Source organism: Colobus angolensis, unplaced genomic scaffold, assembly GCF_000951035.1.
Source record: "Colobus angolensis palliatus isolate OR3802 unplaced genomic scaffold, Cang.pa_1.0 Scaffold6, whole genome shotgun sequence".
In the NCBI taxonomy this organism is placed as follows: Eukaryota; Metazoa; Chordata; class Mammalia; order Primates; family Cercopithecidae; genus Colobus; species Colobus angolensis.
The window spans coordinates 7,086,629-7,103,076 of record NW_012119598.1 but is presented as its reverse complement, the minus strand read 5'-3'; the positions used below and the strand labels follow the sequence as shown (position 1 = coordinate 7,103,076).

Here is a 16,448-nt window from a genome sequence, read left to right as displayed (position 1 = left end):
TTTGGCTTTGTTTTGACTTCTGGAGACCTCTCATCATTTTTTTTTTTTTTTTTATTGCAAGCTTTGCTATATATTTAAAAGATATGTGGCATATCTTATCCATCATTTTCAGATATTTTATAGCAAGGCAGTTCTTTATGATAGAAAGAAGTTTTTTATGTAGACAAGAAGACTGCCCACTTCATACAGTTTCCTTAGACGTGTGGGAAATGTTTTTGTGAACTGTCTTGGTTTCTCTTTTGCCAGGGTCCTGTTCGTGAATGCTTTAGTGTGATGTTAGAGATCCAAGTGCACAAGGACACTGCAGGGTGCTATGGTCTGAATGTTTGTGTCCTCCCACGTTTATATGTTAAAACCTAATTCCCAATGCAATCGTATTAAATGGTGGAGGCTTTGGGACATGATCAGGCCATGAGGGCAGCACCCTCATGAATGGGACAAGTGCCTTCATAAAAGAAGCCTGAGGGAGCTTATTTGCCCTTTTCGCCATGTAAAGCAGAGAGTGAGCCCTCCCCAGACACTGAACCTCCTGTCACCTTGATCTTCGACTCCCTGGCCTCTAGAACTGTGAGCAATGAATTTCTGTTGTTTATGAGTTACCCAATATAAAGTACTTTGTTATGGCAGCCTGAATGAACTAAGACACCAGTATTTATTTTCCTCAAAGATTTCTTCCTGTAAACACCTATAACTCTTTGCTTGAGGGCTTTCTGTGACCGTGGGAGTAAGCTTGTCCAGTACACAGTTAAGCCGAAAGTGCTGAGAGTTAATGCCTCCAGGAACAGCTCCCAACAAATAACAGGTGGGAGTTGATAGATCAATATCCCAATTTCTTCCCGCTGGAGATGTGAAATCTCTAAGGCATGTTCCACAAGGGCTCCCCAGGGTCCCCCGAAGGACTGAACCCCAGTTACCCACAGCGGTGGGCTGCGCTGGCTTCCTTTTTTTCCCTGTTTCGCTTCTTCACTCTCCTGCTGATGCCTACCAGGATCATTTCTCAAACAAACTTGCACTCAGTTCTTTGTGCCAGGGTCCATTTCTGAGGAAACTCTAAACTTAAGCAATATTTAAGCAAATTCCTATAATTCACATTGAGTATGGACTATGTATACTGTACTAATTCAGATATGGTTTCACCACCAGAGTAATTTACACCAGGTTTCTTGCTTTCGGCTTTGTTTTGGAAATGCATGTTTCAGTGGTGTTTGTGGGTATCAAGAAGAATTTTTAATAGATTTGGATCTGCTAGTTACCAAATCTAGCAGTTCCAGATGTTCAAATGGTGATGGGACTGGCATGAACTACGTATCCTTGAATACTTGATTTTTGGGCTGATGAGAATATTCCAAACTGAACAAGTGGATACATAATTATCATATAATTAGCATTCTTCGGGACTCATGTGGTGACCCCACTTTGATACAGAGGGTGGTGATGGTGAAACTGAACTGAAGGATGTTTCCTGGAAATGCTTTGAGTCAAGAAGGGGAAGGAAGGTGGTAGGGTCAGGTGGCATAAAAGGCATGACCTGGCTAAACCCTTTCTTCTCCATAGCAGAGGCTGCAAATGGTTGGCCCCTGTACTGTTCCTAGCTTCCAGATGGGTTTTGTTGGTCTGCACAATGTTTAAACACACTTAGAATAGCTGCCATATTTATAAACTAGGAGGCTGCACCTCTAGATGAAGAACTTTAGCTTCTTTTGAAAAATGAGGAGATCAGGCATCCCAGTTCCTGCATTCCCACATGGCAATCAGATGGAGGGAAACAGAAGTTTCCCTCTTGAGATGAGGCAAGCACCATGGTCCCTTCTGCTTTCTATTGTATATTTCTATTGTATATTACAACTACTTTCTATTGTATATTGCAACTTACCCTCTTTGTTCATCGTCTGCCCTTTCCATGAAGATATTTTCGTGTTTGACCCTCGCTTTCCATCTTCTGGCATGGGCGAGATGTAGGGGATGACTATGATTTAGTAGGAAGGGACCTGTGGCCTTCTCTCTCTGTTGCCTGTTCTCCTACCGCGGCTTCCCCCAAATGCTGAAGATCCATTCCCCCAGGAAAGAAGCCCTGCTGAGATCCTGAGATCAGGTAGTATTTTTACATAAGAGTCTCCTGCTCATTGTTTCTGTTATTGGCTCTAAAACCTCAGGCACATTTTTGTTAGGATACCTGATACTTGCTAGCAAGCCTGCACTCTGTTCAGCCACTCCTTCAAATAAAAAAAGAGCCACTGGCAATTTTCTCCTCAGGTATTTTTTGGAAATGTGCACACTTATTTACCCATGAATTGCCCTTTAATTTAGTCAAAACTGAAGCCCAGTGTGAGGCAGAAAAGCTATTGCGTATCCTGGAAGAATGATGTTCCTGTCTTCTTTCCAAAAACCTCAGTGTAGGTCAGTCTAGAATTTATTCTCTGGAGACTTGAGGGCTCCTCATACTTCCCTTTAGGAATATCCTCCATCCAGTTATCTAGACCCATGGCAGAGATCCCAGTGGAGAGAAGTGGAAGGATTTTGGTGTTTATCTGATGTATGAAGTTGGTTGTATGCAGCAAGGTTTTCTACATTTGGAGAAAAGACCAGAAGAATCAGGCTCTGGCATCAAGCTTTCCGGTGTTGGGGGCCCAAGTGACCTGCTATATTTTCTTTTCTTTTTTTCTTTCTTTTTTTTTTTTTGAGATGGAGTCTCTCCCTAGCTCGCAAGCTAGAGTGCAATGGTGAAACCTCCATTCACTGCAACCTCTGCGTTCTGGGTTCAAGCAATTCCCCTGCCTCAGCCTCCCGAGTAGCTGGGATTACAGGTGTCCACCGTCACACCTGGCTAACTTTTTATATTTTTAGTAAGGAGAGGGTTTCACCATGTTGGCCAGGCTGATCTCGAACTCCTGACCTCAGGTGATCTGCCTGCCTCGGCCTCCCAAAGTGCTGGGATTATAGGCGTGAGCCACCGCGCCCAGCTGACCTGCTGTATTTTCATCAGGCATCCCCTGTCATGGTTATGTGTTTACTAAAGGCTGTTGGAGTCCTTAATGAGGCTCCTATCACAGAGGAAGGCAGCCCTTACTCTAAACAAGCTCTTGCTTTCACTGCCCTATGAAAATGCCGTTTCTATGTAAAGTTTATAATAATAGTACATTTATGGAATTCCTTATCCTCTCAGTATTATAAAGGAGCCCCCAGTGGTCTCTTGCATATTCAAAGACCCTTATTTTGTAGGGTCTTGGGCAAAGCAAGACATGGGGAAATTGCCCTAAGAGGAGGGCTGCCTAGAGAGAGGGTCCTTTTGTGCTTTGGGGATGTGGGTGTGCAGGAGGGGGTCTGGTCTTGCTTTATGTGGCATCTTTCGCCTGACATTGGGTGAGTTTGCTTCATGTGATGGTTTTTATGCTTGAATAAGAAGCAGAGCTTGCCTGGGAGGGTGCTGTCGGGCTCTGCTGCTGGCTGGCTGGCTGGCTTTGTGACCATGGTTAGGACACATTGCTTTTCTGGCTCAGATGTTCCTTTTCTAAACAAGGAGGCACTTGGCGTGAAGCCCTGAGGCTCTATCTTGCCTGAACATTTTCCAGTACTATAAGGGAACCCCGTCTGCCTGTGGGCAGGGACTGGCAGAATGCTGACCCCTCTCGCTGTGCCTGCAGAGCACCAGGCTTGTGGGGAAATAGGTCATCGTGTGGCAGCTCCCTGCAACCCAATGTTTTGCCATCAGCTGCAAGGCAGACTGTCAAAAACCAATCACTCAGCCTCACAGGACATCAAGCTGATATTCAGGAACCACTCCAGTGTCTCACCCCACACTGGGGCATGCTTCCCTCTTATCCCTAGCCACGAAGAACTGACTGAAAAGACCAAAGTCCTCTGCGACTGCACTGATGGAACGCTAGAGGGTAGTTAAGGGAAAGTGCTCAAGGGTCCTCTTCTCTGCTGGTTGGGGTGAACGGCATTAACGGTACCAGGCAGTTCCTAGAAATAGGAAGACTACTGTTTTGAGCTCCTGAAGACCTCATCTCTCGTGATTCTGTCTTTAAAAATTACTTAGCAGGCATGTCTGGGTGATAACAAAGGTGGGAAGGAAATTGGGTCATGTCCCAAACACTAGATGAGCACAGAGCCTCGTTCTTAGTTATTTGGAGATTCCGAGCATTTCCATCCATATGGATAGATCAGAGACAACTAGGCAGTTTTTTCTATCTTTGTAAGCAAGTAGGAGTCAGGACAAAGAGTTGTGAATGAGCCAGATAGTCTTGGGAAAAATGGAACAGAAGGACTGATCAGCTCAAGTGGTCCCATATAAACATTAGGCAGAATATCAGGCAACAGTCAAATCAGCACCAGTGATCGCACAGAATATACAAATGGAAAGACAGGTCAATGCCATGTTCTAAGATGATGAACTAGCTAAGTGTTGTAAGGATTAACCCTGACCATGCAGACAAAGTTCATCATGTCCTGTAAATCACCCCTCTAATGATATGTGGAGAAGGCCAGGGCAGGCGTGAGTTTCCAATGATGCCTGCAGGCCAGGTCAATAAACAATAAGGGTGGGACAATGACTTACAAGACACTGACCTAGCACAACTTAAAGAGCATGTCACTTGAGAAAAAAAGCAGCAGGGTAGAGGGAACTTTTTGAAAGAAGAGGTGTAAATTATCTTAAGCATGTAATAGGTCAACTTTAAGTAAAGAGAGCTCAACTTGTGGACTGTCCACCAAGCCCAGAATCAACTGGTTGGTAAGTCAAAACCTGCATCCTCAGAAGGTCTGAAGAGGTAGCCTTTATCTTTGGTCTGGAATGTATTAGACACCCAGAAAAATACGGAGATAAATTTTACTGTAATCTTGGGAAAGTTTAAGAGTATAGGTAAAAATAAATGTCAGTACATAAATAAAGATAATAAAGAGATAAATGTAAACTCATGGTATCAGTATTTTGAAATGAGGTTAAGAAAAAGAAAAATGGGTTGAATAATCTTGTGATAATTTGTGTGTGCTTTGTCTGCTTTTGAAATTTATAAAGCAAATTTTAAAAAATCTGCTATATTTGATTAGATGTTTAAGACAAATTTGTGGCCAGCGTATGTATGTCTGTAAAAATTAATTTGTTAAATTTACAAAGTTTTGACTTATTGGTTGTGTAAGTAGTGTTGAATTGTTTAAAGGGATATTTTAAAAATACAATATAAGAAGACAAAATTGAGCACTAAAGCACACAGGGAAGCCCTTTGAATAAGAAAGATCTCAGCTATACGGGTGGATTCTAATGGTTAGGAGGCAGAAGGAATCCTGATAATTCTATCCTAGATTTCTCACTGAGGCTGGTGTAGCTTCCACTGGCCAGAAGGGAAGGTGTCAGGTTTCAACTAAGAGAGCCCTTGGAGGGCATTCTGGCTGATCAGGCAGCCTATGTGAACTATAAACTGTGCTTGGAAATGTGAGTGGAGATTTCTGGGCTGGAGATTTTATTTTTCTTCCTGGCCCCTGGGTTGGTTACCACTCACTTCTGCTCTGAGGGCAGGGAGCACACAGCAATGCCTTCCTGGGTCCCAGGCAGGGGCTGGTGGATGCTGACATGCACACTACCTACTGCACACGAATCCCGCAGACGGAGGTGCAAATACTGATCGACCCCAGCACACTTCTTTTGTTGCCCACTTGGTGTCTCTAGAACCCCAGTCAAAGCTAATGGATCAGCGGCCTCAGATACTGCCTTACATGGCATCCCAGAAAAGGAATGAACACCAACCTAGATGGTACATAGGTCGCGGATGGGTCACCCTTTTATTTCAGTGAAAATCCCGCCTTGTTGTTCAGGTTTTGGAAGAAGCATCTGCCTCTCTATACTCCATCCTCAGCCCTGCTCCCATTCTGTGCCTTCCGACTGCTCTAATTAGGATCGACATGAGGTTAAGAAAAATAATAATGGGTTGAATAATCTTGTGATAATTTGTGTGTGCTTTGTCTGATTTTGAAATTTATAAAGCAAATTTTTAAAAAATCTGCTATATTCGATTAGATGTTTAAGACAAATTTGTGGCCAGCGTATGTATGCCTGTAAAAATTAATTTGTTAAATTTACAAAGTTTTGACTTATTAGTTGTGTAAGTAGTGTTGAATTGTTTAAAGGGATATTTTAAAAATACAATATAAGAAGACTAAATTGAGCACTAAAGCCCACAGAGAAGCCCTTTGAATAAGAAAGATCTCAGCTATACGGGTGGATTCTAATGGTTAGGAGGCAGAAGGAATCCTGTCCACCTGGAGCTCCTGCCTCATGGGGTACCTGGTGCTGTCGGGTTCTGCCTGGAGCTCTGGCTGCACTACTGGAGCTGGGAATGGGTTCTTCCACCTTTGCTTTCCTTGGGCTCTGGGGAAAACAGAAACTGCTCTGGTCTTTACACTCCTCCTCCCACGGGCCTGGGTCTGAAACCATGCCCAGGACCTCACAGTCGCTGCTGCTTTAGGAATGTGTTGTCTGTGCTGTAGTTTCTACAAAAATAGCTGCTGGGCTGGAGGACAGCCCTTCCCATCTCTACCTCTCCAAAGATTCTCCTCCCAAAACATGAGCAGAGCTGCCCATTAAGATTTTGCCTGAGGATGGAAATAGCGGTGAACAGCGTTTGGGAAAACGTTTCCTGCCTGCAGAAGAGGCCTCTTTAGAACTGCAGACTCTTGGCTTTTTTCCCTCTCTAGGTTCCTATTCACTAAGTTACTTAGCATCTCGTTTAAAAAGTGCTTTGGAGAATTTTCTCTGGCTTGGAGGTTGGGCTGTAAAATGTTCCCACCAATGGAAACCCAGAAGATCTTGGTGGCGTGGTCACAGGAACACACTTACGTGGTTTGCTTCCCTTCTGGCAGCGTTCACTTTCATCTAGCATTAAAAAAATCTGCACCACAGTGTGAATATTCTTGTGTTTCTTTATCAACTTCCTGTCTTTAAATTTGGGCCAAAAGGCCTTGCCCTACTCAAGGAAGCTAGCTGTTCAATCCTGCACGCTCAGAGTCATCCTTCTGAAATTGCATCTTTGTCTCTCCAGCTATTTGTCTACTTTTCCTTAATTATAGTTTTATATCCTTGTTAATCTGGGAAAATAAATGAAAAGAGAAATTGCTGTCTGTGTGCAACATTTGAAAGTATTCCTAAGTGACTAGATGACCTGTGACATTTTTCTTTTCTTTTCTTTTTTGGATGTTGTTTCATGCATGTTTATTTTATGCTCTATTTCTTTCAGAATTATTAGGTTCCGAGGAAAGTGGCATTTTTCCCATCCATTTTCTCCTGGGGCAGCTTTTAAAATGTTTTCTATGAACATTTTATCAATATATCCTGTTGGTTCTGCTACATGGCGAGGTTGTTTGCAGCTTACCCTCTATTCTGTATGGAGATGTTCTACATTCTTAAAGTCTGATTGATTGTCCCGTTTGGTCACTTTGATGGATGATTCAGGCACATGTGACTTGATTCAGGCTTTGTAATTAAGAGGCTTTTTGGAGGTCAGCTAAAGCACCTGCCCTGTAGCAAATATCAGCAACATGGGAAGCCTATTTGGGCAGAGGTGGACTTAAAGGCCGACTGTCTTTAAGGGGAGGAGAGCAGGTGCTGATTGCAAGTGTGAAGCCTGGTGACCAGATGCCTTGGTAAACTGACCCTGGATGCTTCCAGGGGGCTGCCAGGTCAGCCCACAGCCCTCCACACACTGCTGAATAGGGATTCCTCCCTCCCTGCTCACCGACTACCCCACAGTGGAATGGTTGGGCGTGGTAAATAGGGCTTCCTCAGGAAATTAGCATGCCTCCTGCGCAGGAGGGCTCTGACTATAAAATATACTGTTCTTAATGATAGGAGAATGGCTCTACATGTACTTCTTTTAATTTGGAAGATGTCATTTCTAGGCACCACTTTGCAACAAATAAGAACTTGGTGCACATGGCTGAAAAATGGAGATGTGGTGGGGCTCCTTCTCCTCTGAGGCAGCCATATGTTCCCTCCTCTGAGGGATACTTGGGAAGGGCCAAATTGGCCCAGCTCTGGATGTGTGTAGAGAGGATGGGGCTGGGGTGGGGTGGGGCAGGAGGGAAACAATTCTTTCATCAGCAGATGAATCTCTCCCCTCCTCTCCTCTCCCTCTCTTCTTTTTCCACTTCCCCCTCCTCCCCCTTCTCTTCTTTCTCCTCTTTCATCTTCTTTTCCTCCTTCTCTTCTCCCCTCTCTTCTTTCTTCTCCCCTCCTCCTTCTCCTCTCCTCCTCCTCCTTCCTCTCCTCTTCTTCCTCTTCCACTTCCTCCTCCTTCTCCTCTCTTCTTCCCCACCTCTTCCTACTCATCCTCCTCCCCCTTCCCTCCTTCTTGTAATCTTCCCTCCTCCTACTTCTTTTTCCTTTCCTCTTCTTTCTCCCCATCTTCCTTTCCCTCTTCTTCCTCCTCCTTCCCCTCTTTCTCTCCTCCTCTCTCTTCTCTCTGCCTCGCCTCCTCCCTCTCTTCCTGATCTCCTCTTCCTCCCCATCCTCCTTCTTTTGCTGGTCCACACACTGCTTGGGGTTTTCACTTTTTTACCTGAAGACTTATCTTTTGAGCTGTGCCTTCTGCCTGGTCTCACCCTGTATTTCTGGGGTCTGAGGGCATGGCTTACTCCCCTACTAGAGTTCTGTGATATAGCTCTATGTCACTGAGCATGCAGTAAGGACACATAGGTTTGTATCATGGCTCAGGTATATTACTTTATTAAAATGCTTAATGTGTGTACGCTTCAGTTTCTATATCCAGAAAATGGAGATAAACATCCTATCTACCTCTGTTTGTAAGGATTAAATGAGGCTTTGTCAATGGAAGGACTTCATAAATTTTAAAATGGCATGCAGAAGGGAGAGGTTATTATGACAATGATGATGCTCTGAAAGGGATCTTATCAATTCCTCACAATCATGGTGGGTTTGCCATTGAGTTCATTTGTCCATGCAGCCTCTCTGTGGCTAGAATCATCTGGAAGGCCTGGAACTTGAAACCCTGATCCAGTGAAGAGCTTAAGAGATTCCTTCCTACTCTTGGCCAGGGATCGGCAAGCCTTTTCTATAAAGTTCCAGATGATTAATATGTAACGCTCTATGGAGCCTTGCCGTGTGGTCACTGTCACCCTACCTTGCCATTGTAACACAAGAGTAGCATAAACAACACCCAAAAGAATGGGTGCAGCTGTGTCAAATAGAACTTTATTTATGGACACAGAATTTTGAATTTCAGATAATTTCCATGTGTCATGAATATTCTTCTTTTGAATTCTTTAACATTAAAAATGTAAAGATCATCCCTAGCTCACAGGCCATACACAAACAGGCACCAAGTGGGGTTTGGCCTGCAGGCTCCAGTTCGCAAGTGTCTGCCTTACACAACATCTAGGAGCCACTCCTATGTCCAGGTAGCCTGTGAGTATCAGGGAAACCAAAGGGGCACATAAGTCATTTGAGCATGTGTCACAGGTCCTCCTCTGCCTGGTTGATGTCAAAACATGTGAAATTACAACACTGGGCTTTTGCCAAAAAATACAATCCAGAACTCTGCTATCTGACCCTAGGAACATCCAGTAACAAAAACAATGGCAACAATAATATTTATGGAGGATTGCCCACAGGACGTGCAGCTTATCCATTCCTGTACATAATCTAACCTTCTCCCTCAAAGAAGCCTGATCTGTGATTGCTGTATTCATGGAGGATTCTGCCTTGGCCCTTTGCAGAATGTATCTTGATTCTGGGCTCTTGACCTGCACCAAGGGGCATCATTAGAAACAGCGGGTTTGAGTCACCATGGCATCTCAGTAGAGACGCCGTCCAGGATGCCATCTACTCTGGGGAGAAATTCCCCTCATCGCTCATCCCTATATTAGGAAAAGCTGAGCATCTTAAAAACTAATTTTATTTTAGAAACAATGCCATTTCCTTGTTTGATTTGGCTTCCAGGAAGCTCAGAGTCTATTATACCTCAATCAGTTGTAAAATACCGTACAAAGTCATCAGCAGCTAAGATGTATTGAGTGCATAGTATGTGCTGAGCACCTTTCATGTAGTCCTTCTCACATAATCTTCACACAGCCCTTTGGGTAGGTAATATGTTCTCCCTATGATATTAGGCTAAATAATGGTCCCAAAAGATGTCTACTTCTTAATCCCTGGAACATGTGAATCTTATCTGATGTGGCAAAAGAGACTTTGTAGATGTGATTAAGGATCCTGAGTTGGGGAGATGATCCTAATCACAAGGGTCCTTACAGGAAGGAGGCAGAGGGAGCTTTGAAACAGAACAGGAAGGCCATGTGATGATGGAAGGAAGCAAGATGCTACACTGTCAGCTTTGAAGATGGAGGAAGAAGCCTCAGGTCAAGGAATGCAGCTATACAAGCTGGAGAAGAAAAGAAAGGGATTCTCCCCCAGAGCTTCTAAGGGAGCAAGGCCCAGGCCCTGCCCACCCAGTGAAATTGATTTTGGACTCTGACCACAGAACTATGCGTGAATGCATGTGTTGTTTTCAGTCACCAAGTAGAAATTTGTTACAGCAGCAAGAGGAAACTAATACACCCTCCTTACAAACAACAATGTGAGATCTAGAGTGTGGCCCAAGATTAGAATGAGCTTTGCTGACTCCAGATTCTAAGCTCTTAACTCTCATGCTGCCTCATCTGTTACATGTGTCCTAACCTTTCCTGCCTTTATGATTTCCCCTTAGCCAACTCAGGCAGGTTTAACAAATTATATAGACTGCGGGGCTTAAACAGCCAACACTGATTTCTCAGAGTCCTGGAGGATGGAAGTCTGAGATCAGGGAGCCAGCAGGGGCAGGTTCTTGGTGAGGGCTCACTTCCTGGTTTACAGACAGCCACCATCTGATTGTGTCCTCATGTAGTGAAAAAGGAAATCTCTGGCCTCTTCTTTTAAGGGTATTAATCCCATTTATGAAGTCTCCACCCTCATGACCTAGTCACCTCCTAAAGGCCCCATCTCCTAGTACTGTCACACTGGTATTAGGGTTTAACACGAATCTTCAGGGGACACAAACATTCAGTCCATAGCACTTTCCCTTATGCTTCCCCTCACCCTGCTTCTTCCCCTGCTGCCTATTTCCCCTTCTAATCATAAGTATTTCTGTCATCTCCTCACATCTTCGTGTATATGTTGGAGGCAGCATATAAATAAATACATTGGTGGCTGTTTGTGGCATGTGCATGGGGTGGAGTTCCTGGGCTTTTGTAACCCTGGGACTTGGGACTTGTGATTTAGCAAACCCAAGGCCCTGACTGTGTTTGTTCCTCCTTTTGCTTTAGTAAAGAAAGTGGCTCTCTTCTTTCCTTTGTCACTGACAGTTGGCCAGGTCAGGACTTCTGCTTTTTCAGAAAACTATGCTTACTTCCTAGTCAGTATTCAGAGCCCAGTAACTGCTTGTGAATTTCCCTTCTCCTCAAGGTTATCAAGACTGCGGAAATGATGTCAACTCAGGCCTTAGGGGTTTCTTTCCTGAATTGTTGCTCCGCCTGGAGAAAACCTTATTTTCAGCCTCAAATAGCTTCCAATTCAAAATCTACACTCCTGTTTACTGCCCGAGGATCTTTCCAGAATGCAACCTCCTCCTGGCCAAAGAGAGGCAGCCCACCATTGAATGGGGTCCTGCTCATATCTCCCACTTCCTCTTTCAGCCCTTTGTGTTTTCAGCTCCCCCGCAGTTCCCTGAACCCTGTGCCTGGTCCCATTTTCCTGCCTTCACACATGTCATTCTCTCTGCCAAACTTCTCCCCTCACCCCTCCGTTAGTCCACTTTGTCTGCTGATGAAACTCCAGACCACAGGGAGTTTTAGAGCATGGGCTCTGGAGTCAGGCAGGCTGGGGATCAATTTGTTTTAATTCCATCAATAGTTCCTCAATGCCTTACCTTCTCTGTGACCCTGGGGCTATAATTCTGCCATTATTAGCTGTGTGGCATTGGAAAAGTTAACTATTAATGACATCTTTACCCTTCAGTTTACACATCTGCAACATAAGAATGATGCGTGTAAAGCACTTAGCAGGGTGGCCTCTACCAATATGAGGTGTTATCATTACTATTTTAATCAGTCTTTAAGCCTCAACTTAGGCTTGGTGACTCCTTTCCCAACAGATGCAGATGCCAACCTCACCATCTTCTGAGTACCATGTCGCTGGTGCACAATGCCTGCCTTCACTACAGCCTTTCACACAAAGCCTTTATCCTGTTGCTAAATTGTCTGATCTTCCCACTCCCTTGGATGAGAACTGCATCTCTTCCATCTCTTATTCTGAGTGACTTGGCTAAGACATTCACTGACTTCATGGAGCAACTTCACCTACAGAGGAAAGAGCCATCCTCCAGTGGGCAGGTGATGTGTCTTTGTTCTTTCCCTGACATGCCCAGTCCTCTTGCAAGTGACTTGAAAGGATGCGCTGGCCTGGCTGCAGGCAGAGGGTGAGTCTGTGAGACAGATCAGCTGTGGCAACCTTTTATTCAAGGATGAATTGGAAAAACCAACCCTGACCAGTCCATTTATCTCACATCTTGCTTCTCATCCTGCACCAAAAATGAATGGGATACTAGTGACATGGAAAAACCTAGAGTGACAAGGTCAGCACTGCCAGATCCAGTCATTCATTCTCTTTTACTTATTTTTAATTTTTGTGTGTGTGTGCACTTCAATGTCCCTTATTTGTAAAAGAGTAAGGTCAAATTGAACAAATGGCCCTGGTGACTAGAGTGGACCTCTCTGGGCAGCTCTTTGGGTGGCAGTTGTAGGATCAGGTACTTGCTCAAGCACCACAGCCCCAGCTTAGAGTGAGACCAATTCAGATGTTTAATCAACTTCTCTTTCCTACCTCCTGCCGTTCAAATGGCATTTTGGCCCCCCCCCGTCTCCCTCCAAAGTGGCAGATATCACAATGCCATGCATTTGCACAAGCCAGTCCCTCTAACAGCAGATGTGATCCTGAGGCTGGGCTCCTGAGTTGCTCCCCACTTGGGAGCCCTGTATGGGATGAATTACATCCCCTCAAATTTATGCGTTGAAGTCCCAAGCCCCAGTACAGTGGTGCCCTCTTATCCAAGATTTCACTTTCCAAGGTTTCAGTTACTCTCAGCCAACTGCAGTCCAAAAATATTAAATAGAAAATTCCAGAAATAATTCATAAGTTTTTCACTGAGCATCCTTCTGTGTCGCATGATGAAATCTCATGCTGTCCAGCTCCATCCCACCAGGAACATGAATTGTCTAGAACATCCATGCTCTCTCTACTACCTGCCTGTCCGTCACTTAGCAGCTGTCTCATTTATTGGGTCCAAAAAAGATAGTATATGTAGGGTTCAAAATGATCTGTGTTTTCAGGCATCCACTGGGAATCTTGGAACATATTCCTAGCAGACTGGGGGGACTACGGTACCTTAAAATGTGACTGTATGTGGAGATAGGGTCTTTTATTTATTTATTTATTACTTTCATTTATTTATTTATTTTTTTTGAGACAGAGTTTTGCTCCTGTTGCCCAGGTTCAAGTACAATTGCACGATCTTGGCTCACTGCAACCTCTACCTCCTGGGTTCAAGCGATTCTCCTGCCTCAGCCTCCCAAGTAGCTGGGATTACAGGTGCATGCCACCATGCCCTGCTAATTTTGTATTTTTAGTAGAAATGGGGTTTCACCATGTTGGTCAGGTTGGTCTCGAATGCCTGACCTCAAGTGGTCCGCCCTCCTCGGCCTCCCAAAGTGCTGGGATTACAGGTGTGAGCCACCACGCCCTGCTGGAGGTAGGGTGTTTAAAGAGCTGATTAAGCTAAAGTGAGGCCATGAAGGTGGGCCCTAATCTGACATGATTGTGTCCTTAGAAGAAGAAGAGATGAGGACACAGATGTACACAGAAGGAAGAGCACATGAGGTGACAGGGAGAAGATGCCACCTAGAAGCAAAGGAGAGTGGTCTCAGGAGAAACCAGCCCAGCTTCCACAGCTGTGAGGAAATAAATCTGTTATGTAAGCCCCCAACCTGTGGTACTTTGTTATGGCAGCCCTAGCTGACTAAGACACAGCCCGATTGGTTGGTTCTGACACTTCTTACCACAGCTCACTGCATTCTCTTCACTGAATTGCAATTTATCTGTTGGCATATTGGGTTGGCCCGCTGGGGTGACAGGCCTGGCTTATGCACTTTTATTATCTCTAGCACTGAGAAACCCTGGCATTGAGAGCTGCACGCGAAGTGTTTGCTGAATTCACGAGAGCTGCTCCTGCAGTGAAAGCTCTGCAAGTGTCCAGAGAGGGACAGGAAGCTTCTCTCTGGGCAGGAGTGATCTTTTCACCTCACTTGCAAAGTACATCAGATGGGAAGGTAGCCCAGGTGTACAGAGTTGGGGAAGGGCCTACTGGAAGTTTCTTTCCTAATTTTCAACTGGTGAGATTTGATGATTTGGTAGATGCACTGATCATTTTGTTCTTTTTTGGGTTCTGTGGGGTTAGTAAATGACTATATTTATATTCAATTTCTCTGTCTTGTACTCTTCGTCGCTCTGCCATTCTCTCTTCCGCTCCCGGCCCCAGCCCCACCTCTCCTTCTCCCAAAGGCTCCCAGTGGCCCTCCCAGACCTGCTGCAGGTGGAGAAAGTGTTCAGCTGCTGGTCCCTCTCCCCTCACCCACCCCAACTGAGCACTAACAGCTCACATCTGTGGGCCTTGCTTTCCCCATAAACACACATGGGTGTACTGCAAGGGCTTACCGCAACTCTGGTAGAGCACTTCCAAGCCACTGTCACTGCAGACCGTGTGTGTGGGCCAGGCTCTCCCACCGCTGCCTCCACTGCAGCTGGGAAAAATCAGAGTCCCGAGGAAGACAGCAGCTGTGAAACCCTTCATGGTGAGGGCCTGTATGGGATACACAGAAAAATAACCGGCCAATAAAAAGCCCATAAAGTTTCTTCCTCTCCCCTCACCAAGATGGTGGGATGTTCAGTTTCACTTCTCAAATTTTAGGCTCCCTGGGAACCACAGTCAGAAGTAAAAGGCAGTGAGCAGAGGCATTTGAATACTGTTCCCCCAGGACCCTGAATCTACAGATGAGGCTGGTCTATTCTGGGGTAGGATGCGTGTTGACTTTCTGCTTTCACAGGGAGAGGGGCAGTAGTGATGTGTGAACTTACCTCTCGGGGCTCCTCAGAACAGCCCAGGTGAGGCTGTAAACTTGGGAAAGACAAAGCACAGGCCACCATCTGTTTCCCATCTCCAGCTCCCGTGCCACTGCTGGCTTCTGATGCAGGCTGCGTGTGGACCAGGGACCTGGCTGCAGCCAGCAGGCAGCAGTTGATAGCAAGAGGGCTGCAGAATGACATTTGGAATCGGGGATGAGGCTTTGGCCCTATTGTCACTTTTGTCTCCTCTGGCTCTGGCTCTGCTCTTCGGTTTGGGATTTTAGCAGTGAATTGTCCAGCTGCAGAACAGGCCTTGTTTTGGGAGCCGCAGATGTGGTCTCTGAAGTTGAGGCAGAGACAGTAGCGCTGAGAAGTGAGCCGTGTTCTATTTCTGGGTTTGGCTTGGTAGAAAAGGCAGGAAGGGTGGGGAGGTGGGGCCACCCTTAACGAGGCTGGTTTAATGGTTTTGGTGTTAGTGGGATCATTGACATCACATCTCACTTTCTCTTCAAAGTCAAGATTCTGTCTTCCTTCTTCCATGTATCTCCGTTCTGCTGCAGGACAGCAAGGTTTCTCAGTCTTGATTCCCCAACCCTGCCCCAGCTCCACCTTAGTGTAAGAGGACCAGAGTCAGTGCCAAGGTCAGCAGATTTCAGGAGCAACAGAAAACACGTTTCCTTGGGAGGAACAGCATCTTTCTGAATGCACTAGGTAAATTTACTATTTCTGCTGATGGCTAATCAAAAATGAGAGTCAGCTCAGAACTTTTCTTGAAATAGGTGGAACTTAATTACCAATAAAGTAATTGGTAAATAATTTGAATTTCTTGACAGACATCAGAGAGTAGTCATTTGGAGAAGGAGCAGTTCTGGACTGATTATTTTTAGGTGCCTCTGCAGGTAAGTTCAGTGATGTTGGCTTTCAACAGCAGTTCTCCAAGCACGCTCTGAGAAGATGACAGTCTCAGCTTCCACTGGAGGCTTGTTAGAGATGCAAATTCTGGGCTACTCACAAGACCTACTAAATCAGAAACTCTGGGGGTGGGACTCACCATTCTGGAGTTTCACAAGCCCTCCAGGTGTGCCTGATGCAGTCTCAAGCTTGAGAACTGCTGACGTTTACAGAACACAAAGCGAAGGTTGAGCCCCAAGGGAGTGGGGGAACGTTGCTCTAAGAGGAGACAAGGTAGCCGCTCTGGCCTGTGTGAGCGGAAGGCAGCTGTGCTGTGAGCAAGATCTCAGGAGGTGAGAGTCTGAAGCTCATGGTGAGAGTGGGGGCCCTGATGGAAGGG

General features: G+C 45.4%; 1 protein-coding gene across 1 annotated transcript in view; it reads right to left on the bottom strand.

Annotated features, from left to right (window-relative positions):
• LY86 (lymphocyte antigen 86) overlaps positions 1-15,494 on the bottom strand; it is a 63,336-nt gene extending 47,842 nt beyond the window's left edge. The window contains exons 1-2 of the mRNA XM_011962647.1: positions 15,170-15,494; positions 14,750-14,894 (exon numbers count right to left, since the gene is read on the bottom strand). Coding sequence (XP_011818037.1) covers positions 14,750-14,894; positions 15,170-15,358 — 334 coding nt within the window. The 5' untranslated portion in view covers positions 15,359-15,494. The remainder of the gene's footprint in view (positions 1-14,749; positions 14,895-15,169) is intronic.
• Positions 15,495-16,448: the final 954 nt, after the last annotated feature.